The following is a 26058-nucleotide window of genomic DNA, read 5'->3' as shown; positions in this document are numbered from 1 at the left end:
TGTGGTCACATGACTATACATTTGTCAAAACTCGTCAAACTGTACACTTTAAAATGGTATATTTTATCAGATGCAAATTATACCTCAATAAACCTGATTTTTTTCTTTTAAAACAAAAAAGGTATTGTCTTCCTTTCATTTTCTGCCCCATTTAAATCCTAACCTTCCCCACCCCCCACCTCCAGGATTCAAGAGAAGGCAATTGATGGAAGCAATATAATAAGGAAAGAAGGGGTGATTATTCCCCACCTACTAGGGGAAAATGATTTTTGGTAGCACTGAGTTTCCAATAACTGTTTCAGCATCTCAGCAATGCCAGATTATCATGGTCACTACAACTACACTTACAATCTGTCTTTTACTCCACAGAAATATTCCAATCCTAAAGGAATCAGTCTTAAAGAATTCCAATCCTGAAGCTTAATGGTCAGTGTTTTCATGGGAGGGGGGAAACCAACACAGATCTTTGTGGCAGGTTGGCCCTTTTGTTTGTGTATCATTCAGACATTTACAGTATTCCTTTTTTTCATGAGTTTCTACCAACCTTATTTTACTATTCTTTTTGTTTTTCTTTTGTTTGAAGTTTTAGAATTGCGATAACCAGAAGTAAAGAAAATACAGCATTAAAAAAGGTACCAAAACCAAACAAACAAAAACACAAGTACTGAAAAAGTTCCCTGAACAATTGTTGCCATTCTTTGTCCTGTTTAGGGATGCAAAGATAAGACTGTAAAAGAAAACTCTGATGATAGGTTAAAGAGGGTTATGATTCATGCACTGACCATCTATGGAGTTTTATTCTTTTTACAAGATAAATGATGACAGTGCAGAGCTGTGTGTGTGTGTGGTATGGGTTTGTAATGCATACACTTAAGAACTACCTAGCAGCAGAATAAGGGCAGGAGATGTAGTATGAATTTGCAGAGTAATTCTGCAATAACAAATACCATAATTTTAAGCCCCATCTCAGTAGCACTATATTCCCTATGCACTGATATTTTGTCCCTTGAGGACAGAAGCATAATGCCCATTATACTTAGTGTTATTAGGGGACCAGAAATTATAGTGGGTAAAGGCATGGGATGCAAAATCAAAGAGCCTTGAGCTGAAGTCCCACCTCTATACTCACAGACTGTGGGGGCCTTGGAAAAGATTATTTAGATTATCAAGGTTTCAGTTTCATCTGTAGACTGAGAAAATAAATATACATTAACATAATGCCTGGCCTATAGTCAGCACTCAATAAATGTTAGTTGTTCTTATTTTTCTTAGGTGCTGTCCTGAGATAACTGGAATCAACAGCTCTGAACTGAAATAGAGGAAGTGCAATCTGTTTTTCTCTACACCTATGTCCTAGTTCAAACGTTAAAAATAATCTCAGATTTAGGGTTGACAGTAGAAAATATTCATTGTGTCCTTATCGGTGTTCCTTGGGTTTCAATTCTTGTTTACATATAGAGTCTACTCTGAATTATCTGCACCAATGAAGGAGAGCAGGGTGATAGATAATCCAATGGGCTAATCTTTGGGGTACAGTCTCTGATTTCTGGTTAGCAGATTTACTCTGCTAATTATATAATTGTATTTGCTTGGGTTAGTGTTAACATTCAATTGCATTCCTGAAGCATATGTCAGCTGGGGTAGGGAAGACAGCCAGACGTGTGCTAAGCATCAGGGGAAAATTGGATCAGGCTTAAAAATTAACCACAATTAATCCCATAAGGTGGATAAAAAAAGTTAACTGTGACTCTTAGTTTCCTTCAACTTTGAAATTCTAGGGAACCAACAACCCCTTGAAAAGTATGTTGTGCTCCATCCTTTATCCCTCTCCCACCACCCCCAGTATATTACCCTAATGTTGAAGAAGCAGCAGCTGTAGCATCTGGTTATACATTATGCTTTGCTTCTGCTGAGCTCAAAAACTGGGTAATTGTACTAGGAATGTTCCTGTTGCATCTAAGAATTACCCATAATTTTGTGATAAATGAAAACTCTTCTAACAAAAGCACACTCTCTCAGCAATTACAGCGAAATGATGACAGGCAGATGAAAGCACTTGACACTTGTGGAGTATTGATCTTCCTCAGAAGAAAAGGGATTGCTATTGAAAATGAGAAGTCAGGTTAGGGGAGGGGGCACAAAGCAAGGATGGAAAGGAGGCAGGAGGAAAACAACAGAAGCACTGAGTCACCTGGGTTTTTCTTTGCTGTGCACAAAACGGACTTTCTTCTCTTTCACATCTCTCCAGCTAAAATGGCCAGCCTTGTCCAACTGAACCTCTTTTCCATTCCTTGAGAGCACTAACCAACCATTGGTGGGCAAGGTCACAACATGGAATAGGAGGTCTTCGACTCTGCCATCCTGGTCTTGAACATTCAGGAAGGAAAAATCCAATGGCTTCATTGAACCAATTGCAAGAGTGAGGGAACCATTCACGTGAAGACTAGGAGTGTGTCTTTTGTCTGGAAAACATGAATCCAAAGATCAGTCATGGCACATTCACTAATTAGGTCTTTTTTCTTTTAAAGAAATAGGCTTGTAATATTAATTCAGAGCTACATAATTGAGATTCTAGGTTATTCTATACCACAGGCCTCCTGTGAACCCAGTGGTTCTCATTCTGGGTGCACAGCACTAATATAAGGACTACAAAAGTCTTAGAAGAAAATATAGGAGTAAATCTTCATGATCTTGAATTAAGCAATGCTTTCTTTGATATGACAACAAAAGCACAAGTGACAAAAGAAAATATAGATAAATTCGCATCATCAAAATTAAAAACTCTTGTGCTTTAAAGGACCTTATCCAGAAAGTAAAAAGATAATCCACAGAATGGGAGAAAACAATCGTATATCTGAAAAGGGACTTGTAGCCAGAATACATAAAGGACTCTTACAATTCAGCATTAAAAGATAACCCAATTTTAAAAATGAGCAAAGGATGCAAATAGGCATTTCTTCAAAGAGGAAATACAAATGGCCAAAAAGCACATGAAAAGGTGATCAACATTATTAAACTTTGGGAAAATACAGATCAAATCCACGAGATACTACTTCACACCCACCAGAAGAAACAATGAAACTGTTGGTGAAGATGTGGAGAAATTGGAACTCTTGAATATGACAGGTAGAAATGTAAAATGTTGCAGCCTCTTGAGAAAACAGTCTGGCATTTTCTCAAAGAGTTAAACATTGAGTTACCATCTGATCCAGCAAATTCCACTCCTAGGTGTATACCCAAGAGAAATGAAAAAAAAAAAAAAAGTCTACATGAATATTTATAGCAGCATTATTTACACTAGCTAAAATGTGGAAACAACACAAATATCCATCAACTGATGAATGGATAAACAAAATATGGTATATTCAGACAAAGGAATATTATTCAGCCATCTAATGGAATGAAGTACAGATACACGCTACAACATGGGTGATCCCTGAAAATATGCTAAATGAAAGAAGCTAGACACAAAAGGCCAAATATTGAATGATTCATTTATATGAAATATTCAGAATAGGCAAATCTATGGGAGCCCCAAAGCAGAATAGTGGTTGCCAGGGGCTGGAAGGTGAGGGGAATTGGCAGTGATTGCTAATGGTTATGGGGTTTATTTTTGGGGTAATGAAAATGTTCGGAATTAGATAGTGGTGATAGATGCACAACTTTGCAAATATACTAAAAACCACTGAATGGTATACTTTGAAGGATAAATTTTATGGTATGTGAATTATATCTCAATACAAAAAAAGGGGGGGGCAGTGATATAGGGGTCTTTTAAAACAATACTGACGCCTGAGCTCCACCCCTAGAGATTCCAATTTAGATGCTCTGGGAAGGGATTTGGGCATCTGTATTTTTGTAAGCTCCCAAGATAATCCTAATGGGCCATCTGGTTTGAGAATCACAACCCTATCATGACACATCTGATATACCTGACCATCAGACCCCGTCATGGGCAAGAAAAGAGGCAAGTGTCTGATCCCATTTGCTGTAAGTGCACTAGTTAATATACATTGAAGTAAGATTCTCAACAGAACATTACTTCATATACAGAATTCAAGTGAAATAATATACCCTTCATTTTAAGGTTTTATAATTTCTGTCCACATGAAATATCTGATGAGATGCATTAAGTTAAGAAGAAAAACTATCAATGGCCTCTGACATCCCAAAGGGTTTCCTACCATGGTATGAATTCATCTGTGTCCTGTAAGTTGTTTCACCTGGACTTTAGTTGGTAACATTCCCTTCTACAACCAGGTCTAACAGGAGAGTTTGGGAATGCCAAACTTCAGGAGAACTACGTCTATAAGATTATTCTAATGAAAATGGAATTCATTTTGCCAAGTTTTATGCCCCGAGAGGAGCAAGCTAATTCTCAGGTACTTGGGGTTTCCAGATAGATCCCAATAAGACATGCAAAAGATATTTTTTTTTCCATGGGGAAGTTCTACAATCTTTATAGGTCAAAATACAGAGATGGAAAATATGATTGATTGGGGGGGGTATTAAAATTGGCTCATGTTACTGATGAAGGAGAGTCAAAAGCTAAGAAAAGCTCAGCCGTAATGAAATTGCCAAGGTTCATATCATCTATGGCTCAATTTTTTGTGATTCAAAAAAATTAAGACTGAATTTAAATTCATTTCTCTTTGTTGTTTAAGGTAAAGTGTCTATTAACAGGTTGGCAGAGATTAGCTCCATTCCTTTAACATGTTACCAAGCTCTTAATAGCAAGCAGGGTAGTTTGAAATCCATCCACTTCAAACATGCGGACCTAATGGGAGAGCTCCTCACACAATTCATTATTTATTTATAATTTATCTCCATCTGTGCAAAAAAGATGTACATACTTGGCATCTCTATGCACTACAATTTATATAAATAAATAAATGATATATATGTGCAAATATATATCATTGTCTACAACTTGGCCATCCTTCAGGAACATAGCTCCATAAGTTTTATGCCAAATTTCTGATCCAATAGCTGTGACTTTTAAAGCACAGATTGCTTCTTTTTCCCTTCCAAAGAACATAAAAGTTGAGTTTTCCCAATTTTTTAGATTCCGTAAACAATCCCTGATTCTTTAGCAGCACCAGGGATTTTCCCAGAATGGGAATTCTATATATATCTTATCTCACATAGGCCAACTGTATCTACAAACCCAACCTTTCCATGGAGAAATTACCGGTGAATTCACTAGTTCATCAGAGAAGCACTCACCGAGACAGGTTGCATTCGAGGAGTGGGTAGAGAAGCCAGGAACACAGTTGGAAATGCAAAGGCCACTCTTCAGAAAGTAGCCATGGGCACAGAGGTGACACCGGTCTCTGTGGCTACACTGCAAACACCCCCAAGGACAGGCTATCAAAGAAAGGACATGCTTCAGTGAGTCACAGCAAAGGCACAGACACTCACCTGGGACCGCCAGTAAGAAGCAAGTAAAAGGACTGCAACCAGAAGAGCTTGGGCACAAGTAACAGAAGACCCCCAACTTAGCAAAAGAGAATCCCAACAGCTTCCCTATCGCTTTTCATAGGATGCTGATCTACCCTCGGAAGGAAAATAGAGAGGAACACGCCTCACTTTATATACTATGATCTAAAAATTTTGCACACAGATTGTTTAAAAAGGTAACTATATTGACTTGTAAGAGACAGAGTTTATAGTGAATAAGATACAGTCTCTTTCTGGGTTCTGTTCCTCCTCCATCGTTTACCAGCTGGTCACCTTGAGTAAGTTCGTTTAACTCTGAGCTGCAATTTTCTTGTCTGAAAAGTGGGGACAGAAATAGCACCTACTGCAAATGATTGGTGGGAGGATTACATGTGTTACAATGTGAAGTAACAAGAACAGCGCCCGGCAGACTGTAAGAGCTCAATCATACCACCACTAGCACTGCTGCCCCTAATTATTAGTATTATAACTACTACTATCATTATTGCCATTGTTATTATTATTATTTAACTCACTAAGTATTTAAAAGACCATAGCATTATTTCTTTGAGTCAGATTAATAACCTTTAAATTCAGTGTTCACTCCCTAATTTTTCTGCTTCCTCAGTTGAGATTTTGTTATACAGAGGCAGCATGGTAGTTTAAAGGGCTCTGGATTGGAATCAGAAAACTTAGGCTTAATATCTGGTTTTATGCTGCCCTGTTTAACACTATTAAGCCTCTTTTTTTTTTTTTTTTGTTTGTAAAACAGGCGAATACTGTGCCATATTTCACCAAGTCACTGTGAATATCAAATGAGATGATGCATACAAAGGAACTTAGATGAAATGTAAGATGTTATGTCTGGGTAATGGGCATTATTATAATGCATCAGGGATTCTTTAAAGTGGGCACATACAGGTACAAACTTTTGATAGAAATGATGAGAACCAGCTGGGGAAACCCTCTAGGATGAACCTGTGGACAAGGAGAATAAGATTTTGTGCTGCGCTTTAGTTTAATTATCAAAACTCCAGTGTGTCTCACTAAATTGTCCCCCCAAATCCTCTTCCTTCAAGGATACTACGTCAATGTAAGGGTCACAGGTGATTTAGTCTACATACTGAAAATTCAATGCCCACATTGATGGGACTGATCCACTCTTAATGGGTACCTCACTAGTTCAATATAAGCTTTTTCATTCCATAAAACATTGACATTGTTTTCATAAAGACCTTTAGGGACAATATTGATTTGTGCAAGAGAATTACTGGCCTCCACTCCTATATCCTATTTAACCAGTAATTGGCAGACGTGCATGGGAAGTCATCAATTACTTAGACCAATCTCCCTGAATTTTCTGCTTCTACTTCAGACACTCGCTTTGGTTACTTGAGAGTCAGCACACATGACTTACTTGCTGCCCTTACCTCCCCTTCAAAGTCCTCAGCAGAGTCTGCAAGTTACCTGTGCATTTGTGATTTGTATGGTTTGCAAAGTACCCTTTTCCGCATTCCAGAACACACTGGGTTTCCAAAAGGAGAAATGGCCCTTCACAGCGGCTGCACTCATGGGCACCCTGGCACTGGAGACAGTGGTTGTCACAGCCTGAAAGACAAAAGTCAAGTCAGCAGAATCTGTGTGGCTTTTCAAGGGGCTCCTGGCTCTTGCAGAGAGGAAGTTTTCTGCTCTAGGCAGGGATACAACTTGGTATACTGGGCAGAACCCTGGAGCCAAGGAGTACAAGTGACTACTGTATTTACCAGCTGGGTGACTTAGGATAAGTCACTCAACCTTTCTGTGCCTCAGTGTTGTCCCTGTAAAATGGGAACAGAAATACTGTCTTGCCCACCTCCCTGAGTAAAGATCAAATTAAATACTGGGAAGCACTGGATAAACTATAAGGTGATTGACAGATACTCGCTGTTATTGTTATTACTAGCATGTCCTTGGTTCTCTGTACTGCTTTGCTGAAGAGTCAATCTTTCCTGATCAAGTCAGTTACCAGAGTCTTATGGACCCCTCATAGGAACGTTCTCTGTGGACTTGTGGTGGGCATTTCAGGTTCTGCGGATTCTGTGGTATTAAACTGATGCTGAAGGGCTGCTGGGCCAGAGGGAGTTGATGGTGGGGTATATGACGTGTGGAAGGTTGTGGGGGGCAGATGGTGGAAGAAAGAATATAGTTTTTCCATGGGCTCAAATGACCAGCGTCATAGGCTTTCCCACCCAGGAGGATGGGACTGTTCAATTTTTTTAGAAACTTCAACAGAAGTGGCTAAAACTTATCTATTTATGTGGACACACGTCTCCAAGATTCCCATGCTAACCTCACATTATAACAAATGTTGTATTTGGGCACAGAAGAAGAAAAGAAGAAATTCTCATCATAACAACCAAAAGCTCTTAGGAAAGAAGCTAGGAACTGGATTTTTTTTTTTTTTTTTTTTTTTTTTTAACAGAATGGAAACATGTCACAGGCTCCTTCTTAGAGCAGGAAAATCAGATGAGGCTGAAGCTTGGATGAGTGGAGTAGGGGCTCCAGATACTTACTCTTGCAGAGGCCCAAGTCTCGGTAAAATGCTGGTGAGCATTGTTCCACGCAGGCCCCATCCTGCAGAACATAGCCATCCATGCACTGCAGGCAGTCTGTTCTCAGAGGCCCTTTGCATGCATTGCAACTCCAGTCACACTCTAGAAGGAAAGTCTGCATTAGATCAGCTTCCTTTCTGTCTACCCTCAGCCCCAGTGACTAATTTATGAGGACGCTGTCTGCAGCTGCAAGTAAAGTGAGGACAACATAAGAGATGTCAGATTAGTGAGCTCTAACGAGGACTCTGCTTGTAGTAGCTTGAATGCTTGTCTAAGGTTTAGTGTTTCCTAATTATGTTAGACATGAGCATGTACAAGGATCACTTCAGGCTCATATGGAGCCTGCTTGTCAGAGGGACTGCAAAGGAGCCTATCAACTTTATCTTGTTCCCTGTGCCTCTGGTCTTTATCCCCGTGCCACACAAAATCTTATTTCAAAACCTACTGTAGGGAGTGTCCAATTCACCCCATAAACCTAATCCTGAGCTTCTCCAAATGCCCCATAGGTAATGGAAAATTAGACACTCAGCTAAGAATGGACCTGACACCAGCTGCATAGCAGCCTACTTCTCACAGTCCAGGCATTGACTGGCAAGATAGAAAGAACTGACAATGTTTGATTCAAATGGGTATAAAGGAACTGACCAGAAACTAAGGGTTTCCTTGAAACAACAGACCTCATTTAGGGCAGAAGAACTGACGCATTTACACATTCAGTCACTCAGTGGTCACTTATGGGACACACAACACTGAACTGAGGGGATACAAAGTTGACTGGCAGAGACTCTGCCCTCAAATTCAGTGGGTCTCAACCTTGGATGTGTACCCAAATAATCCAGGGAGAGTGTGAGAAATACAGATGGCCTGGCCCGACCCCAGACCTACTGAGTCAGAGACTCAGGGGACAGAGCCCAGGTAAACATGTTGCTGCCGCCACTGCTGCTATTACTACTATTACTATTATTGTTGTTGTTGCTGTTGAATAGCTCAGGCAATTCTGACACAGTCAGATTACTCAAGTATGACAGCCAGTGTTCCACCTGGCAATGGAAGGCCCTCCTGCATGGAAGATTGGATAGGATGGCATGGTTAATATTTGGGTTTCAAAGTCAGGCAAGTTTGATTTAAGTCATGGCTTTGCCACTTTTTCTCTGTATTATCCTACACAACTTCCGTACACTTTTTGAACTTCAGTTTCTTCATCTTTAAGGAGGGCTTATAATAGTACCCATTTCATAAAACTATCATGGAGATAAATGAAATAATGAAGGTAAAGAACCGAACCTGGCACATAGCAAAAGCTCAATAAATATCTCCACTCATGCTGTCTTAAGCCCACCTTCCTTCCTCTCTAAGAAGCTGAGGAAACTTCTCATTAGTCACCTTTCCCTCTTCCTTGATACAATATTTCTAAGTCCCAAAGAAGCAAGTTAATGTGCAAGACAGTACACGTGCTTCAAAGAAGATTTATAAAGTTAATCTCACTCATCTATTTGGGTGAATCAGTCCAGGGGCAAAAATGACTAAAACAGAACCTTAAAAACTGCCAGCATAGTTATTAAATCATTTACTACAGGGAGGATTTGTGATGATCTTGATTTTTACTGCAAGCTGACAGCCACTGGTAAGACAGGAAAAAAATAGAAAAGTGTCTGTCGTCTTCAGCACAGCAGACCACCTAAGTTGACAACCAAGTAAAATTTCTTGGAATGGAAAAGTGTGCAGTTTTGCAAAGCTTTAAAACATCCTAAGTTTACTCAACAGATGTTTGACCTCCATATGTGAGCCCTAGTTTTTCTGCCAGAAACAGAGAGAGGAAAACATGGAAGAGGGCAGAGAGGGAGAGAAGATATGGAACAGGATCAAGGGAAACCTGTTCTTGAACCCCGTTTTTCTCTTTGCAGAGCACTGCCATTTAAAGAGCATAAGTCCCCAGAATTCCAACCATCAGAGAACAAGGAAAAAGGGCAGGGACTACCTCTTAACTCATTAACAGAGATAAACAAATCAGACACATTTCCTGACCTCATTAGGCTTAGAATCCAGCAATCTAGAGTTGCAAATGCACATGTCTACAGAGTCCAGGAAAGTGATGTAAATCTTCAAAATAGGCCTGGTGTGATAGAATAGGGAATGGTGGGGACTGCGGTGAACTGAAAAGATCATTCTCCATCCAAACAGGGCAACAGCTACTAGACACCAATCTACTGTTGCACTGTGGGAATGCAGATCCAGTAATGCCAGATCTTCTGATTTTTCAAAAGAAACTGATAATCTTGACTTGTAAGTGAAACCTGATTTTTAAAAGGCAAATAATTAAATTTTTTAAAACACTGTAACATTAGGCAGACCAAACAAAACATATCTATGTGCCAAATGCAACATAAAGGTTTCCAGTTGGCCACCTCTGGTCTAGTTATCAATACCTAGCACGCTGCCTGGCACATAGTTGGTGTTCAAAAATTTTTGCTTAATAAATATATATATCTACATAATAAATTGTTGCTTTCATCAGAGAAAGTCTAATCATATGATGACTGGTATTTTCCCAATGTGGAGGACTAGATATCTGTAGCAAGGGGGTGTCACTGAGTAAAAGAATCTAATATACAATTCAGGCAGAGCTTTACCTTTGCATGTCTTGGTGGAGAAGTCAAGATAGTACTGTGGGGCACAGCTCTCATACTGACATTCCCCAAAGAGCAGGACCTTGTTTGGATCTCTGCAGGAGGTACAGCTAGCCTGTGAATCACAGCTTCGACAATGTTCACTGCATGCTGAGTAGACAGGAAGAGAATGAACAAATGATTACAATTGCAAATACTCAGGCACTGATCAAACCTAGACAGATGCTGCAAACGAACAAAGCCCCGTGCCAACCTGTTCATAACTCTCCCCTGTGATCAAGAAAAACAGAAGATAATCTTACTCTCCAAAATAAAAATAGGGTAATCTTATTTTCCAGAGAAGATAAATTATAAACCCAAGAATGGAAATCCCACATCCAAACTGCCCTATGATACAGCAATAGAATTGATACTTACTTCAGGATTTCTGGAAATACGGTCCAGAATTTTATTTGAACCTTAATTAAGGAATCAAGTTCCCATGTATATTTCATGATGTAGACTCAGACTTTTGGATGCTGCCAAGATTAAAACTAGGCAACAATGTTATTGTGGAGCTCAGGGAATGCCATATTTTAAGGTATAAAGGACTTAAAGTTGACCTGGTTTATTGCTTTGCCCAGTTGTAATTTTTAGCAGCCACTTAATTCAGGCATTCAGGGATGATCTCCAAATCTGGCCAAGCTCCCATCTTCCCAAATTTAATAGCTGGTAATTCCATCTACACAGCTGTTCATGCTAGAAATCTTGGAATCTATCTTGATTCCTCCCTTTCTAACCCCTAATCTAATTAATCTCTGGGTACTATTTATTCTAGCTCTCTTTGCTTTTCTCTATCTCCACAAATGCCAATACATTGAAAACATCTATATCCAGCCTGACCCTTCTGCAATCTACTTTCTATGCATCTACCAGTGTTTCTTTTGTACTGCTCAGGTTTCAGAGGGCCCTTTCATCTAAGAACTCCCTTCTTTCTTCAATCCTGGGATATACCCAAGCATCATTTCTGCAGATTTTGCTCCTCCACCAATCCCTCTACTCTCTGCATCTGGCAATCCGAACACAAATATTGGGCTTCTCTTGAAATAATCACCAAGTCTCTTGTCTTTAACTCCCATTCATCCTTCAACCTCTTCTTCAGGAAGGCCTTCCTGACTCTCCAGTCTTGAACAATCTCCCAGTTATATGATGTCATGGCACCTGACACATTTTTTTCATGTCACGTGTAACAACTTTCATTTAAGTGATTATTGATTTAACATCTACATCCTCTAAGCTGTAAGCTTTATGAAAGCAAAAGTCAGGTTTGCTTTGTTCCTGCACCGAGCTGGCTACCTATCATATTGTAGGTGTTCAGTAAACAATTGCTGCATGAGGGAAAGAAGCATGAAAATGTAATTATATGTACATAAGCACCAGTATCTTTGCTGCATCCTGAAATCTTCTCTAAGTATGAGTCAGAGAAAAATCTAGAGGGCAACTGAGTGAGTTTAAGACCTATAGGATGTTAGAGCATGTGGTGCACTGCAGGGAAATTACCTCCCTGTAAAATAAAAAGAAATCAGGTCTTCTTGTTTCACCTACAAGGAAAATCATCAGTATAAAATATTCATTACAATACACAGATTAGTAATTTGAAGTCTTAGAAAAATTCTAAACTGAACTTTGAGATAGAGAGTTTAGGGATAATTATTAAAAAATATTTTAATTGTTGGAAGCTCATATGAGAAGAAACTTTTGCTGTTTGTTGCTAGGGTTTCTGTACAGAGTGTATCCAAAGCATTGACAAAGAACCCAAAGATAAATTGTGAATACAAAATGAATACGGCTGAGTAGTTTGAAGTAGTTTGAAGATGGTTGAAATGCATACTCAAAAAATGATAAGTAAATCTTTTTAATTGGTAGAAGGAGTGTCTTTAGTAGACGACTATAGTGAATTAAGACTTAGTTTTTTATTTGACCAATATTTTTATTAATGACAAAGAAATCGTGCTAATGTTTACATATGTCACATACACCTACATAGAAAACACATATATTTAAGTTCTCAAGCTGAAAGGACGACAGTCCAAAGTTATTTTAAACCAGTTGAACCGAGAAACCAGAAATTATCAAATGAAATGAGCAGAACTGTAAGTAAAGTAATAAAACAACTGCATAAATAGAGACCTGTCTAGACAGCAGTTCCTATAAAAAAGGATCTAAGAATTTTCGTTGATTAAAAGCTTATTGTAAGGGGGAGTTTATGAGTAGTGGATGTGGAATGTTTATAAATAAAATTAATTTTTAAAAAGTGTACTATAAACTAAAAGCATGATATGGTTACTAAAGAAACTAACAGTCTTAAGCTGGAAAGTCTTCCTGTAACCTAAATGTCAGCTGGTCCCCTGATGAACAGAGAGCTGCAAAACTAGGTCACCTTCTGAACAGGAGTGACCGGCCGACACCCTTCCTCTCTAGCCTATTTCTCATAGCCCACATTCTCAAGCTTTCCTCTGCCTCCATGTTCCAGAATCCTTACATGCAGTCTTTCATTTCCCCTTAGTACTTCAAAGCATAACTCAGCCCCTTCGCTGACTTCCAAAACAAACAGATTCATTATGAGCATTTTGAAATGTTGAAGACTTTAGGGAGATTTGCAGGGTCACATTGAAGAGTTGGAGGCTTCTGTTGGCTCTACCCTTCTCCTTCTCATCTAATCCTTCTTTCCTCTCCAAGGTAAACTGCAAATGGCTGACCCTCTCTCTCACACAGGGGAGTTCTGCACAACCAAAGTCTCTTGGGTTCTCAGTTTCCAACTCAAGAGGAATGCAGACAAATAGTGTTTTCTCCATCTTGTTATAGTTGGATGACTTTAAGTATTAGTCCTGTTACAAAGTTTGTTGGTGTGATCACATCTGGAGTACCAGGTACAGTTCTCTGAGGTCACTGACCCCATGGGGAGTGTTCAGGGGACAGTGAAGAGGGGAGTGAGGGGACGAGAAACCAGAGAAGGAAGCGGAGGTGTACTTTAACCATCGTTCATCAAGCAGGAAGGGGCCTCATGGCTTATTGAGTCCGTTCTCCCTCTGAAACAGGCCTGTTTTCTACCACAGGTCTAAGAGATGGTCATCCATTTCTGCTTAAATATTCTATTGGCTCCAGTTCTGTTAAGCAGAGAACTTCAAGTGGGAAAGGACAGTTAATTTCAAGCTTTTGAACTTCCAATGTGAACAAGGGAAGAGACTTATTCTTTATTGGGTCAGAGGTAAGTTATAGGGCAGTTCAGAAACAACTGCCAAACAACTATAGCTCCACAGTTATGGAACTGGCTTCCTTTCTCATTGGTGAAGTTCCGTGAGGGAGAGTGAGACAGAACCTCGGCGTCAGGTACAAGGTTAGCTTGGGTTGGTTCTCCACCAACTCCGTAGCACTGTGGTTTCAAGCACTGAGAACCTTATTTATCATCTCTTTTAAAAAGTTCCTGCCTCAACTGGTCATCCCTAAATTTTAGAGCTCACTTAATAGCACACAATTTCTAAATATTGCTGTAACCAGAGCATATGCCTACCAGGTCAGCGCCTCTGAAAAAATCAAAATGACAGCATCTTTTTAGAAGAAGACAGCTCTCCAGTCCTTACTTTCTTCTACAGTTTGGTCATCAATGCCTCCCATTAATACTGATCACATATCCTCAAAAGTACTTTATGGTGCATTTTGTAAGACCGGCATGCCCATAAGTGTCTATAATTATGAGCATTAGACAGGGGCATTGTGAATTTTTGGACATACCAGAAATTAACATATCCCAACTTGGGAGCTTATTTTATTTAACCTTAGAAAGAATGAAACTTGAGCTTTAGCAAAGAACTGAAGTTAGGGGACTCCTAATTCCTAATTCAATAGACTATTCTATAAAATCCCATTTACACAGTAGCATGGCAAATGTATTTGCACAGAGGTCACTGAAGCAAGGGAAGAGCTTCCCAGAAGAAAAATATGCATTCAATGTAACATATTTTTGTTACCTATACTCCATATCAGGGATTCTATTTTTTCTTTTGAACTTTTATTTCTGTGCTTCCACTGCTATGAAGAGCCTCATAAATCTAAGTCACTATTTCTCCACCAACACTCTCTTGCTCTTGAATAGAACATGCAAGTATTTCATTGTGTCTCTGGTATTACTGAGTCTACAGACTGTGGCAGACAGTTGATATATATCAAGCCAAATTTTTGTTACAAAGGTAAAAAGATCTTCTCATTCATCCAAAAAAGGTCTTTAATCTCAGTATCTCCATAGACAGTGCAAAATAGTGAGTTCCATATAACTTCACTTCAAATGCAAATCCTCACAAGCATCTCAATAAGCTAAAAGTAATACCTATCTATAAAATACAAGTATCTTTTGCATCTCATTCCAGGTGATGATGAGGAGGAGGATGACGACAACGATGACAACAACAACAGTTAATACTAAGATTGTACTCTCTACTGGGATCTGTATCAAGTGCAACAATATTAGAATGCAGATAAAATTATAATCCTCCTTTTACAGATGAAGAAACTCAGACCTAGAGGCTAATGCACTTGTTCAAGGTCAAGCTAATAAATGGTAATTAGGATTTCAATTTAAGCTCCTGACTCTAGAACCTACCCTCCTAACCACTACTCTATAATTCCTTCAACATGGTACTTCCTAGAACAAATTGAAATATCAGCATTATCTTTGGTAACTGTCATTTTCAAAAGGAGAAAGTATAACAGATTTTTTTTTTTTTTTTTTGGCAAATCACAAGTTAGTGATTGAAATAAAGTAAGCTGCCTCAGCCTATCACAAATGTTCCTTCATCTCTGAAGGATTTGCTAATTTCTTTTCACCCAGATTTGCCCTTTCCTTAATTTATCCTCTTTGTTTGTGCCCGGCTTGGGAAAATGAATCATATCCTGACTTATATTTGAGAAATAAGACATCTATAAAATAACCCTCATGCAAGACAATATAACTCTTCTTTAGGCAGCATGTAAAGCCTTGAACATAGTCAATATTCAAAAAACACACATTGAAAACCAATTAAATCTGGAGAAGTGCTCAGGTCACTGGTCATGTAACTAGAATGATCTTCATTCTCTGCATAGATCTTAGAACTGGATTGCTGAAAGAATCCACAAAGGTACAATAGACTGATACCTTTATTTAGAGGGGTAGATGCCCTGCTTAAGGTCACACAGTTGCTAGCTGCAGGGAAGCTCCCCAGTCCAGCACTTTCAATTTGGCTGATACCTGAGTTAAAATTTGCTAAAGCTCTCCATATGGCCCTCGTAGATTCATTTTCTTCCTTTTACAAAAACAAAGGCTACCGAGTAAGAATATGGAAGTAATGACTTCATAGTTCCTTCAATGACCCCAAAAGAGCAGGAAAGGAGAGGATGTTCATTTAAAAAAAATCCACACACACAAAAAATGGACCTACGCTGGCAAGCACGGTTGTCATCGAGATAGTGCCCAGGAAAGCAGGTGGTGCTGCAGGTGCCAGTATGGGACAGAACAAGGTCGGTGTCACACGAAGAGCAGGAGAAGGGGCCTCTGCCCTGGCAGGTTCTGCAGGAGGAGTGACATCCTGCAGAGGGAAAAAGGAGATAAGCAGAATCTTTAAAATCAGACTCCCTTCCAAAGCAGCTTCCCAAGTACAGTTAATAAAAGCCCTAATTCTCAGAGCTTTAGCTAGGCTGGTTTATGGTCCCCCGGCAGACTTTCTGCCTCCTCTGGCTCTCGGGAATGTCAAGCCTTCCCAGCTATGGCCCCAAAGAGCACCTTAAGAGGCACCTCCAGCTCCTGTGTGTCCAGCACTTACTCACTTTTACAAGCCCCTCTCTCTGTGTAGTATCCAGAAGGGCAGTCAGGAACACAGTGGTCCCCTAGCAGCAGGTAGTGGGCATTCTGGCACCTCAGGCATATGCTCCCAGAGTTGTGGAGATCAGCTGCACAGTGCTGGCACAGAGGATGGCAATCTGGAAAGGGTGAGGAGCACACGGAAGGCATGGATGCTCATGAGCACGAAGTTTAATCCCTACACCAAAGGCAGAAGGGATTTCAATTACCAACACTGCCACACAGACAGCTGGAGAGTAGCCCAAAGGCAATATGTGTCAGCGGAGGAGAAGCTTGGGACCTATACAAATTGTGTGGTTGAGGTTTTTAGGAGATGGTCAGGCCCAGCACAGCAATTGAATTTGCATCCCTTTCCAATTGAATGACCTTCAAGTACTAGAGTAGCCAGAGACAGTACTTGCTAGAGGTTTAGAGAGAAGCGTCAGAGTAACAGAACCGTGTCATCAGTATTAGTAGCATTTACCCCCAGAGCTTAGAGAACTAAAGCAACACGTGTCCCCCATTCAGTGTATAGTGCCCTCCACTTGCCTCCTTCTCAATAAATTTGGCTTCCCAGAGTCAATATATCAGTTTCAATCTTTGGTATGAAGGGATTGGGGTTCGTAGATAATTGGGTTGAATTACCAGAAAATTTTATTCTTTAACTGGAGGTAAAATTATGAAGAACTGGAAAAGTTATTTTCATGTCCCACTACATAATTCACAGAAGCTCTGTAGTTCTGGTTGTGATAAAAGCTAATCAGCAAATTGTCTTGGACTGCCAGCATTGTCTCTTGTTTTCACCCATACAATGGCCATCCTTTAATTAAATAACTTGATTGTGTTCAGCTTCCATTGTAGGTGAAAACCTCTGTCCTGTCTTTATGTGGTAATTACCCTCAAGTCCATTTACCATCCTTCACCCCAAAGATGGAATAAAACCCACAAATCCTAATTATCCACCCAAATGAAAAAGGCATAAAGACCTAGGAAAAGAGAAGAAAGAATTATAGTTTCAGGGCCTTCTTCTCTTCCCCTGTAGGAGTCAAAGCATTTGTTTGCACTTGCTAATTCACCACCCGGAACCAGACATATCTTGTTGTTTCATGTCAAGCCCTTGTAGATGGAGATTGTGATCTCTAGTAATGTTTTCACTTAAAAAAAAAAATCCATGTCAATAAAACAAATTGCCTGCCAACTGAACTCTATTAGAAGAGGTCTTTATCTCTCTACCCTGGGTGATACACTTTCTTAATTGCTGGTCATCTGAACCATGTTCCCTGTACAAGAAGCAGATCTCTCTCCCATACCCAGCGCCCATTCATCTGCATGAGAAGCCTTTCTAGGACCTGTATATCCATTGTGGAAGTCAAACCAAGTGTCCTCAAAAGTGCAGACTCTTCTAGCAGCATACAAACTAATAGCCCTTGACCTTTCTCTGAACTTTAGGAGTTTCAAATTACAACCAGCCTTTCATCAGTATGGGAACAATCCCTGATAACCCAAAGGCAAATTAATTCTCATTATAGCCCTTCAGTAAATTATAAAGGAAATGAGGACTAAATTGAGAGAAACATGATAAGGAAACTATTTCCTTTTGTTTGGTGTATGGCTTCCACAGAATGCCAAGCATTTTGTTCTCTTTTTCCCATGTCCTCCTCATAGTCCCAGGAATACTTAGGTGTGCAAAGGGGAGATTCAACAAGCTTCAAAAGTTACCGGAGCAAATGAAGGTGATTCTATTTAAGATTACTTTGAAGAGTGGGTAAATGTTCAGAATGGAAACCTGGAAACACTCCTGATTCAAGGATCCATTATTTGAAAAGTCACGGTCTCTTCCTCTTTAAAACAAGTGCTTACAGATAGTCTGGACCTAGGCATGCATAAACAAAGTCAGCAGGTGTTCAGTAGTTTAAAGACTAGTTTTACCTCTCTAGCATGCAATTAGAGCAATGAGAAAGAATAATCACCAAGAGGATGCTTTGAAGAGAAAGTAAGCAAACCTCTGGAGTATTTTGTGGGTACAATAAATAAATATTTATGGATTTGTCTGATCATGGGGCTCTCTAGAAGCTGTTTAAATGAGGAGTGCAATGTAGATTTTTTTTTTTTTTTGAATCAAAGATTTTTATTAATTCTTCTGCCAAACACAACACTGGTTTCCATCTACAATTATTTTTTAAGATAAAAAACAATAAGTCAAGATTAATTACTTCTAAAGGAAGCTGGAGCTAGGTTAGGGACCTTCTTCCACTCTCACGGCAGCTGCTCTAAACTTCTTCACTCTTTTCAGGTCACCAATCCCACTCTGCCTGCCCTCCATATCACCACAGGTGAGCTCATCTTCTACTTCACTCAGCCTACAAGCACGAGCACCTTCATCTCCTTCCTTTCAACCTTGAAACATTTATCTTTACCTGTTTTTATTTTATTTCTACCCATCTCAGAAGATGAAATGGCTAACCCTTCTAACCACATTCTTGAGCCAATTTTCAATATTATTTCACCTTTCATTCACCATCTGTCTTCACACTCTCCTTGCCCTTAACCTTGAAACATGACCTACATCATCTATCCCCCAAAAGTTTGCCTCTACAACCACCCTATCTCCTGCCTTCCTTTCCCTACCATACTTCCTTGACTTTCTCACCCCTCATGTTACTGTTTTCTGCCTCCAATCTCCACAAGTAAACTGCAGCATTGCTCTTGAGAAGGTCTCCGATGAACTCAATGACCAAATAAATGTACTGGCTTCCTTGAATTTCTTATCCTACCTGAGTCCTCTGAGACACATGGCACTTTTGACCACCTCTCCTCATTGAAGCCCTCTCCTTCCCCAGCATGCTTTCTCTGGTACTCCTTATGGTAGGGTTCTCTTTCTCTGCCTCTGACTGTCAGATAAATTCAGGGATTCCTCACAGCCCTTAACTTCTTCCCTCCTCCTAAACACGTCTCATTCCCTGCAGGTCTTAAACCAGACATGGCTCTTTGGATCAGACTTTGGTGTACAAATACCCAAAAGGGTTCATGAGTTGCCAAGATTCTTAAATCACTCAAAGTCTCTGCCTCTCTCCACAGCTCTGAGTTAAGCAATATGAATGCATCAGATGAATCCCTGGACACATCACATTGTATGATTTAGTGAGGACCAAGGAGAAATCAATAAATGACACCTGAAAAATATAAAACAATCAACTGCAGTTTGCCCAAAGTATCACATTAATCCAAGTTAGTTTATGGTTTTACCTGACACAAGAAGACGGTAACTGAGTTTGGAAAAGTTGGACTCTGTGATATTTGTTCACCACATGCATTCATTCCAATGGTTTACAAAGTCATACTGAACTCCTGATCCCATGAATAAATTCATTCCAATGCAGCAACCTGAGTGGGTCCCACACTAATCCATTCATGCAAGACCTCCTTTTCCAACTCTGCCATATACAAGCCCCCAATAGAAGACCACTTAAATAGAGATGCTCTGAAATCCTGCTATAAAGATTGGCAGACTGGTTTTTATTAAAGTAAGCAGAAAAGAATAATAAATTCCTAACACTAGGAAATGCCTTGGCCTTCAGAGGCCAGAAGTAAATATCTCTTCATAGGAGAGAATTCTTGGGAGATCTCGAAATGAGTAACGATGTACAGGGAAAAGAAGCCAGAAATCAGAGCAACAAGGATTTGAGTATAAATACCAATATTCTGACTTACAACCAGAAAAGTATAGTTCCCTTGGGCAGACTACAGAGCTCAGGCAATGCAGGCTACAAATGGCCAGTCCAGTTCTATTGGGCAACACCTATGAGCAGACTTCAGGCTCAAGCCCCAGGGATCTTGAGGGTTTATTATTCTGACTACAAAGTAAGCCATGGAAGAAAATACGAAAAATATTTTTATAAAGTATGAACATAAAAACGCCCCCAAATATGCCTTTCAGAATCAATCAGTATTAATACTGACATTTAAAAAAATTTCTATAAAATATAATATTTTTTAAATTCATGTTAAAAATTTTTTTAAATTTACATTAAGAAAATTTTTTTCTACACAATTTTACATACATAGATTACTATACAATTTTATAGACATAGATGAGATTATATTTAATGCAGGTATACTATACTTTTTTCACTCAATACCACAAGCATTGCCACATGTTGCCAGGGAATATTTGTAAACATCATTTTTATGGGACATATAATATACCAAAAACAACATCTTTTTATAATTTGAACATTTACTTCTAATGTTTCTCCACCTTTATAAATAAGGCCATGATGAAAATCTTTGTGCATAAATCTTTATCTGCATTTCAGTTTATTTTGAGGATCAATGTAAAAAGAGTAAAATTTATATTATTATTATAGCCTACATTTATTGATCTCTAAATTTACACCAGGCACTGTAATATTTATTTTAAATGCATTTCTCACTTAAAAAGACAAAATAAGCAATGTTGTTATCTCCAGTTTATAGATTATAAAATATGCTGAGGTTAAGTTCTTTGCTCATACACCTGGCATCCAAACTGACTACAGAGCATACAATATTTTTAAATACATATTTTATTGTGAAATGTAACATATATACCTAACAGTGATAACTTTCAAAGTACAATTTAACGAGTAGCTATAGAGAAAATTTCAAAGAATTTTATGGGTTACAGTTCCACCATTTCCTTCTAGCTATTCTAATACCCTAGCATCTAAATATATATATATATATATATTCATATAAAGATCCAGTATTCATAATCCTTTGTTAAATCCTATCTTGTCTGTTGTTACCCCTTCCTCTCGTTTAATCACCTTCTCAATCTTCAGGGGTATCTAGGCAATGACCACCCTAACTGTTCATATTGAAAGGGGGTGTTGACATGGGGAAGGAGGCTGCATCTGGTTGTTGCTCTTAAAGAAGCTGTTGCCTCTGGGTTTTAGGACTTGTCTGGCATAGGAACAGTCTGGTGGATTTAAGTTTCTGAGAGAGAAACTTAGTGAGTGACACTTTAGTAGAATCTCAGATAGGGACCTACATATTTGGGGACTACTGTTGGTTAGGGCTTGGCATACTGTGGCTATCTGGGATATCTAGCGGGAGCTTGCATAACAGTAACCTACAGGCTAGCCTCTCGACTCTATTTGAAATCTTAGTCACTGTAACCTTGTTTTGTTACCTTTCTTTTCCCCCTTTTGTTCAAGAAGCCATTTTCAATCCCTTGATGCCAGGGCCAGGCAGAGCATACATACAATTTTAACCACTACAAGCATGAAAAAATTTAAACTTCTTAATAGGTACTGCAAATTTCTTTTCAGAAAGTTTGTATCTATTTATATTTCTACAGGCAGTTCATAAGACTGTTTCAGCGTAACTTTGCCAGCACTAAGTAATTTAAAAATAGGAAAATGGTCTTGGCTAATTTGGTTGGTGAAAATTGGTGTTATTTGGTTGTTTGACTTTGCATTTCTTTTATTAAAAGTGAGTGAGGTTGAGCATTTGAAAAAGTCTCATTTCTTTCAAACAACAAGTGGTTGAAATGTCTATTATACTTGCAGAGCTTTCAGCCTGGTGGGGAAAAACGACTGTGGATATATAATTACAGCTGAGTATGTGACCAAATAATAAGAGACATCAACTAGTGTATTCCTTACTCATCCACTGTGCCTCTACTCCACTAGACTAGGAAGCATGGGGCCATCACGTGCTCCCAGAAAGCTGTCAAAATCTACAAAGACCTACAAAGCTATCAAATTCACTGCTTCTAAGAGAGCCCAGGGTATAGGTGAGAGAGAGAAAAAAACAAACAAAAGCAAGCCTGAAAGTGCATTTGGGCTAATAGAGCCAGTTGCTTCCCCACAACCCCACTTCCACCTTCCATCTGCCTACCCAACCCTAGAAAAACCCGTCAAGCTGGAGAGGAATAAAAGAATTAAAGGCAGCAGAGTTCACTGTCCCTGACCTCCCCTCGCATGGAACAGGCTGAAGGCAGCCCTAGCAGAACATTCTTTAAGAATCAGTAGTGCTGTGGTCTCGTGCTATCCTGTGCTGTGATTTGGAGAGGGCTGATCTATTCAAATAAAAAGTTTGTTTTTTTAAAAATGGATATATGATTTAGGTATATGAAAACTATCATGGCTGGGATTGGAGGGTGTTGGGGTGTCCCCTGAGAGAGGAAAAATAAAAAATCCTGGTGGTTTGTTTTTGATCATGAGTGGAGGAAGACCTTTCCACAAGATTGTCAATGTCGAAGGCTACGTCCTTTAAAAAAGACAAGCAGAGTTGAATTTGGCTAAATTATTAGTACATAGTAGGTAGTGCCTAATATTTGTTGACTGAAGAAATAAATAATTGTAACAAAAATGCTAGGAATTGTGGGGAATTGGGGCTCATGGAGAAGTCAATGTGGGTTATGCTACCTGGTTTTCAAAATCTACTTCAAGCCAAGAGAAAAAGGGCACTACTTGGCTTGAGTTAGATAATTCACAAACTATGCTTTTTTCAGTTACGATTTGATGGCATGAAGAGAATATCCCCATGGCCCAGGCAAATGTATTAATTACGCAGTCTAACCGTAATTAAGAGGTGGTGTGAGCCCCAGCTCCAGGCACTCTGGGAGGTGGCTGTGTGTTCGGGGGAACTGCTACAACACCAGTCACTTCACAGTAAAATCTGTCAACATACTTTCTAAGGATTAAGTTGATTTGGAGGCTATTCTTGGATCCTTCTTGGTAGGTGGTGACTATTTGACCAGTCTGAATTCAGATGGTTGCTGGACCCACAATGTCAGAAATTGTGTCTGTAAAATGGCAGCGTCGTCAGAGAGACCAACAAACCAAGAGTGAAATTCCCTAAAATCCTTCACCCCACCCCCCCACCCTTTCACTCCTTTTTCGCCCCACAGATAATAACTAGAGCAACTTCACACAGGATATACTAGAGGAAGTTTCTTCCATCACTGCTTAATTTGTACCAGGACTGCAGTGAACAAAATAGAGGAACTGAGTTTCCAACCCACCAATCTAGCAGCCTCTGCAAGGATTAATGTTCCATCCTAAAAGCTCCATCTGCGTGGTAAAGCATTTGCATCTGATCTTCCTACGGGTAATCAGAGAAAACAAGGCTGACCTCAAATATGTCCAAATGGTAAGCATGCATTTAATAAATGCTTTAAAACAGCATAAGTTCTGGACGCAGGGGTGAGAGTTCCCAGATTCTTATTATTGTTACTCAGTAGGCAAATTCTTGTTTGTTAGTATTTCAATTCCAGAGAAGAGTCTTTAAATAAAAGACTCATTAAGATTGCCAAGGAAAGAAGAGATGCAGGATATGTGTATTTATGTTTGCCTGTTTCAGATCACTAGTGTGTAAGCATGTGGGGGTGGGGATGCATGCAGATGGAATTTCAGGTGTTTGTACATATGCCTGCTTGCTAATAAACCCAGTGAATTAGCACTTTAAACAAGCAAATTAATGAACACGTTACAAGGGAGCCTGGAAATGGAGTGTTAGCTCTAGCTGAAATAAATACATTTCTTGTTTTGAAGCAAGCAGAAGACTCCATTTGTCTTCTAAATATGCAGCATATTTTAACATGCAGACATGCAAAAATTTAAATATATAAAAATTAATATTTTGACTCAGCAGCTGCAATATTCTCTAATATGTCACCCTGCAGCTGAGAGGAATTGCATGTGGTCATCGTTGTGTGATGCTTTCTTCAAATCACAAAGGCTCTGCTTCGAGGATCAGTGAGGATTAACCCACAATAATGATGGATGGAGGTGCGCAGGGGTGAAATGACTTATTTCATGTCTTTGGAATAAAGTGAAAAAAGCTTGAAGATATTAAATTAAGTGTGTTCTGTCAAAGCAATGGCTTTGGATGTGGTTTTTATGGGGCAGTGACTCCTTAGCTGATAAATAATGACCTATAAAGACAAATTTCAAACACACAGTTAAGATTTTTAATAATGTCCTGTCAAACGTTTAGGTTTCTTAGTGCAACCACATTAGGTGCCTTTGGGAAGTGGTTGGAATCATCCGCACATGTAGCTGTTCCTCATCAGATGAAAAAGAAATTATTTCATACTGAAACTTAGAGCCCTTAAAAGTGTGGAATATGAATTCTGATGCCTCTTTTAAAATTGGTGGGGCTCCATTTTGTGAGATAAGTACAGAAGCAAGCCCAAAATAAACATACATATGGTTGAAGAGAAAGAAGCAATCCTATCTTTCTATTTTGATCATTATTTTTGGTCCCACCCCACCCCCCACCCCCAACTCTTACAAATTGTGTTGGAGGCTCTGAATTAGTACAAAAACAAGAAAGCAAAATAAAACCAACTGAACAAATAAATGAACAAAAAGTGTCCCTTTTTTCTCAGTGTTTGTGGCTATTGTTTAGTTTAAAAAACTAACCAAACAGAGAACCTAAGATGGCGGCTAGGTGAGACAGGACAAAAAAAATCTCGGTGAAAAATACTAGAAAAAAAACAGAAGAAGACCCAGAGTACCAGTTTCAGCGATGTGCCAGTTGGATGAGGCCTCCTAGCACCACAGGGGCCGTATACTTGGTGTAACCAGGAGTCTGCGTTCCGAAACGAGTGAGTAAGCCGGCTGGAAGACCCGCAGCTGTGCTGCGGTGTGGGGAAGCCGGGGGTTGGCGGCTGGAGACAAACTGTTTCTTTAAAAAAAAAAAGGAAAAACCCAGGAGCGGCTAGAGTTGCCGATGGTAGAAACCACGCAGCAAAACACGGCAGGAGCGAGCTGAGCCAGACTCTCGGTGTCAGCCATGGAGGATAGCTCGCGGCAGACACCCTCAGGACCAGGGGAGTGCAGGGGAGAGCGGGAGGGAGAGAGAAGCCCAGTGGCTTGTAGCTGGATCCCTGGAGGGCTGGATGAACTCCTGCCCGGAGCCGCACCCACAGCCCAGAGCCCTGCCAGTTGTCCCGGAGCTGGGAAGGAGGAACTGTGTGAGGAGGGGGGTGTGAAGACGCCCCGCTCGGCCATTTTTGCGTTGGGCTGAGAGCGCCCAGCATGGCAGGGCAGCCCGGGGCTTCCCTTGAGGGATGGTGCACAGTTGTGACCTAGCACAGCCCTCCCTCAGCAGAGGTCCTGGAAGATCACAGCTGAGAAAGAAGGCCCACTTGGAAAACCCAGGGACGCTGCACCAAGTCCGGTGGTTTGTGGGTCAGAGAGAGAGAGGGTCTGGGACAGATCCAAAATGAAGGCTTAGACTCTTGTGACAGCCTTGAATCTCCAGGAACACCTGGGGGGATTGAATATTAAAACTGCCCTTCCTCCCTGGCCACCCGTACACATGCCCCACATTCAGGGCAGACGGCTCTAGCAAAACACCCAAACTGAGTTCACCAACTGAACCCCCACAAGAATCATTTCCCCACACACCGCAGGGACAGGGTTGAGGAGAGCTGACTTGAAGGGTACAGGTGACTCACAGATGCCACCTGCTGGGTAGCTAGAGAAAGTGTACGCCACCAACCTGTGTTTCTGAAAAGTTAGATTGGCATTTTTTTTTTTAACAACTTGAAAGA

General features: G+C 39.9%; 1 protein-coding gene across 7 annotated transcripts in view; it reads right to left on the bottom strand.

Moving 5' to 3' along the window:
• FRAS1 (Fraser extracellular matrix complex subunit 1) overlaps positions 1 to 26058 on the bottom strand; it is a 474784-nt gene that overhangs the window by 156473 nt on the left and 292253 nt on the right. For 6 of the 7 annotated variants that reach the window (XR_005215891.1, XM_037830061.1, XM_037830063.1 and 3 more), the window contains 7 exons: positions 16496 to 16648; positions 16111 to 16257; positions 10661 to 10807; positions 7992 to 8132; positions 6907 to 7047; positions 5227 to 5367; positions 2192 to 2462 (listed from right to left, as the gene is read on the bottom strand). Coding sequence is in view for 6 of the 7 variants with exons in the window: in XM_037830061.1 (XP_037685989.1) it covers positions 2192 to 2462; positions 5227 to 5367; positions 6907 to 7047; positions 7992 to 8132; positions 10661 to 10807; positions 16111 to 16257; positions 16496 to 16648 (1141 nt within the window). In the remaining variant the exon portion in view is untranslated. The remainder of the gene's footprint in view (positions 1 to 2191; positions 2463 to 5226; positions 5368 to 6906; positions 7048 to 7991; positions 8133 to 10660; positions 10808 to 16110; positions 16258 to 16495; positions 16649 to 26058) is intronic. The other variant, XM_037830066.1, reaches the window with a different exon arrangement.

This window comes from Choloepus didactylus, chromosome 3 (genome assembly GCF_015220235.1).
Source record: "Choloepus didactylus isolate mChoDid1 chromosome 3, mChoDid1.pri, whole genome shotgun sequence".
Classification (NCBI taxonomy): domain Eukaryota; kingdom Metazoa; phylum Chordata; class Mammalia; order Pilosa; family Megalonychidae; genus Choloepus; species Choloepus didactylus.
This window is presented reverse-complemented; position numbering and strand designations above follow the sequence as displayed.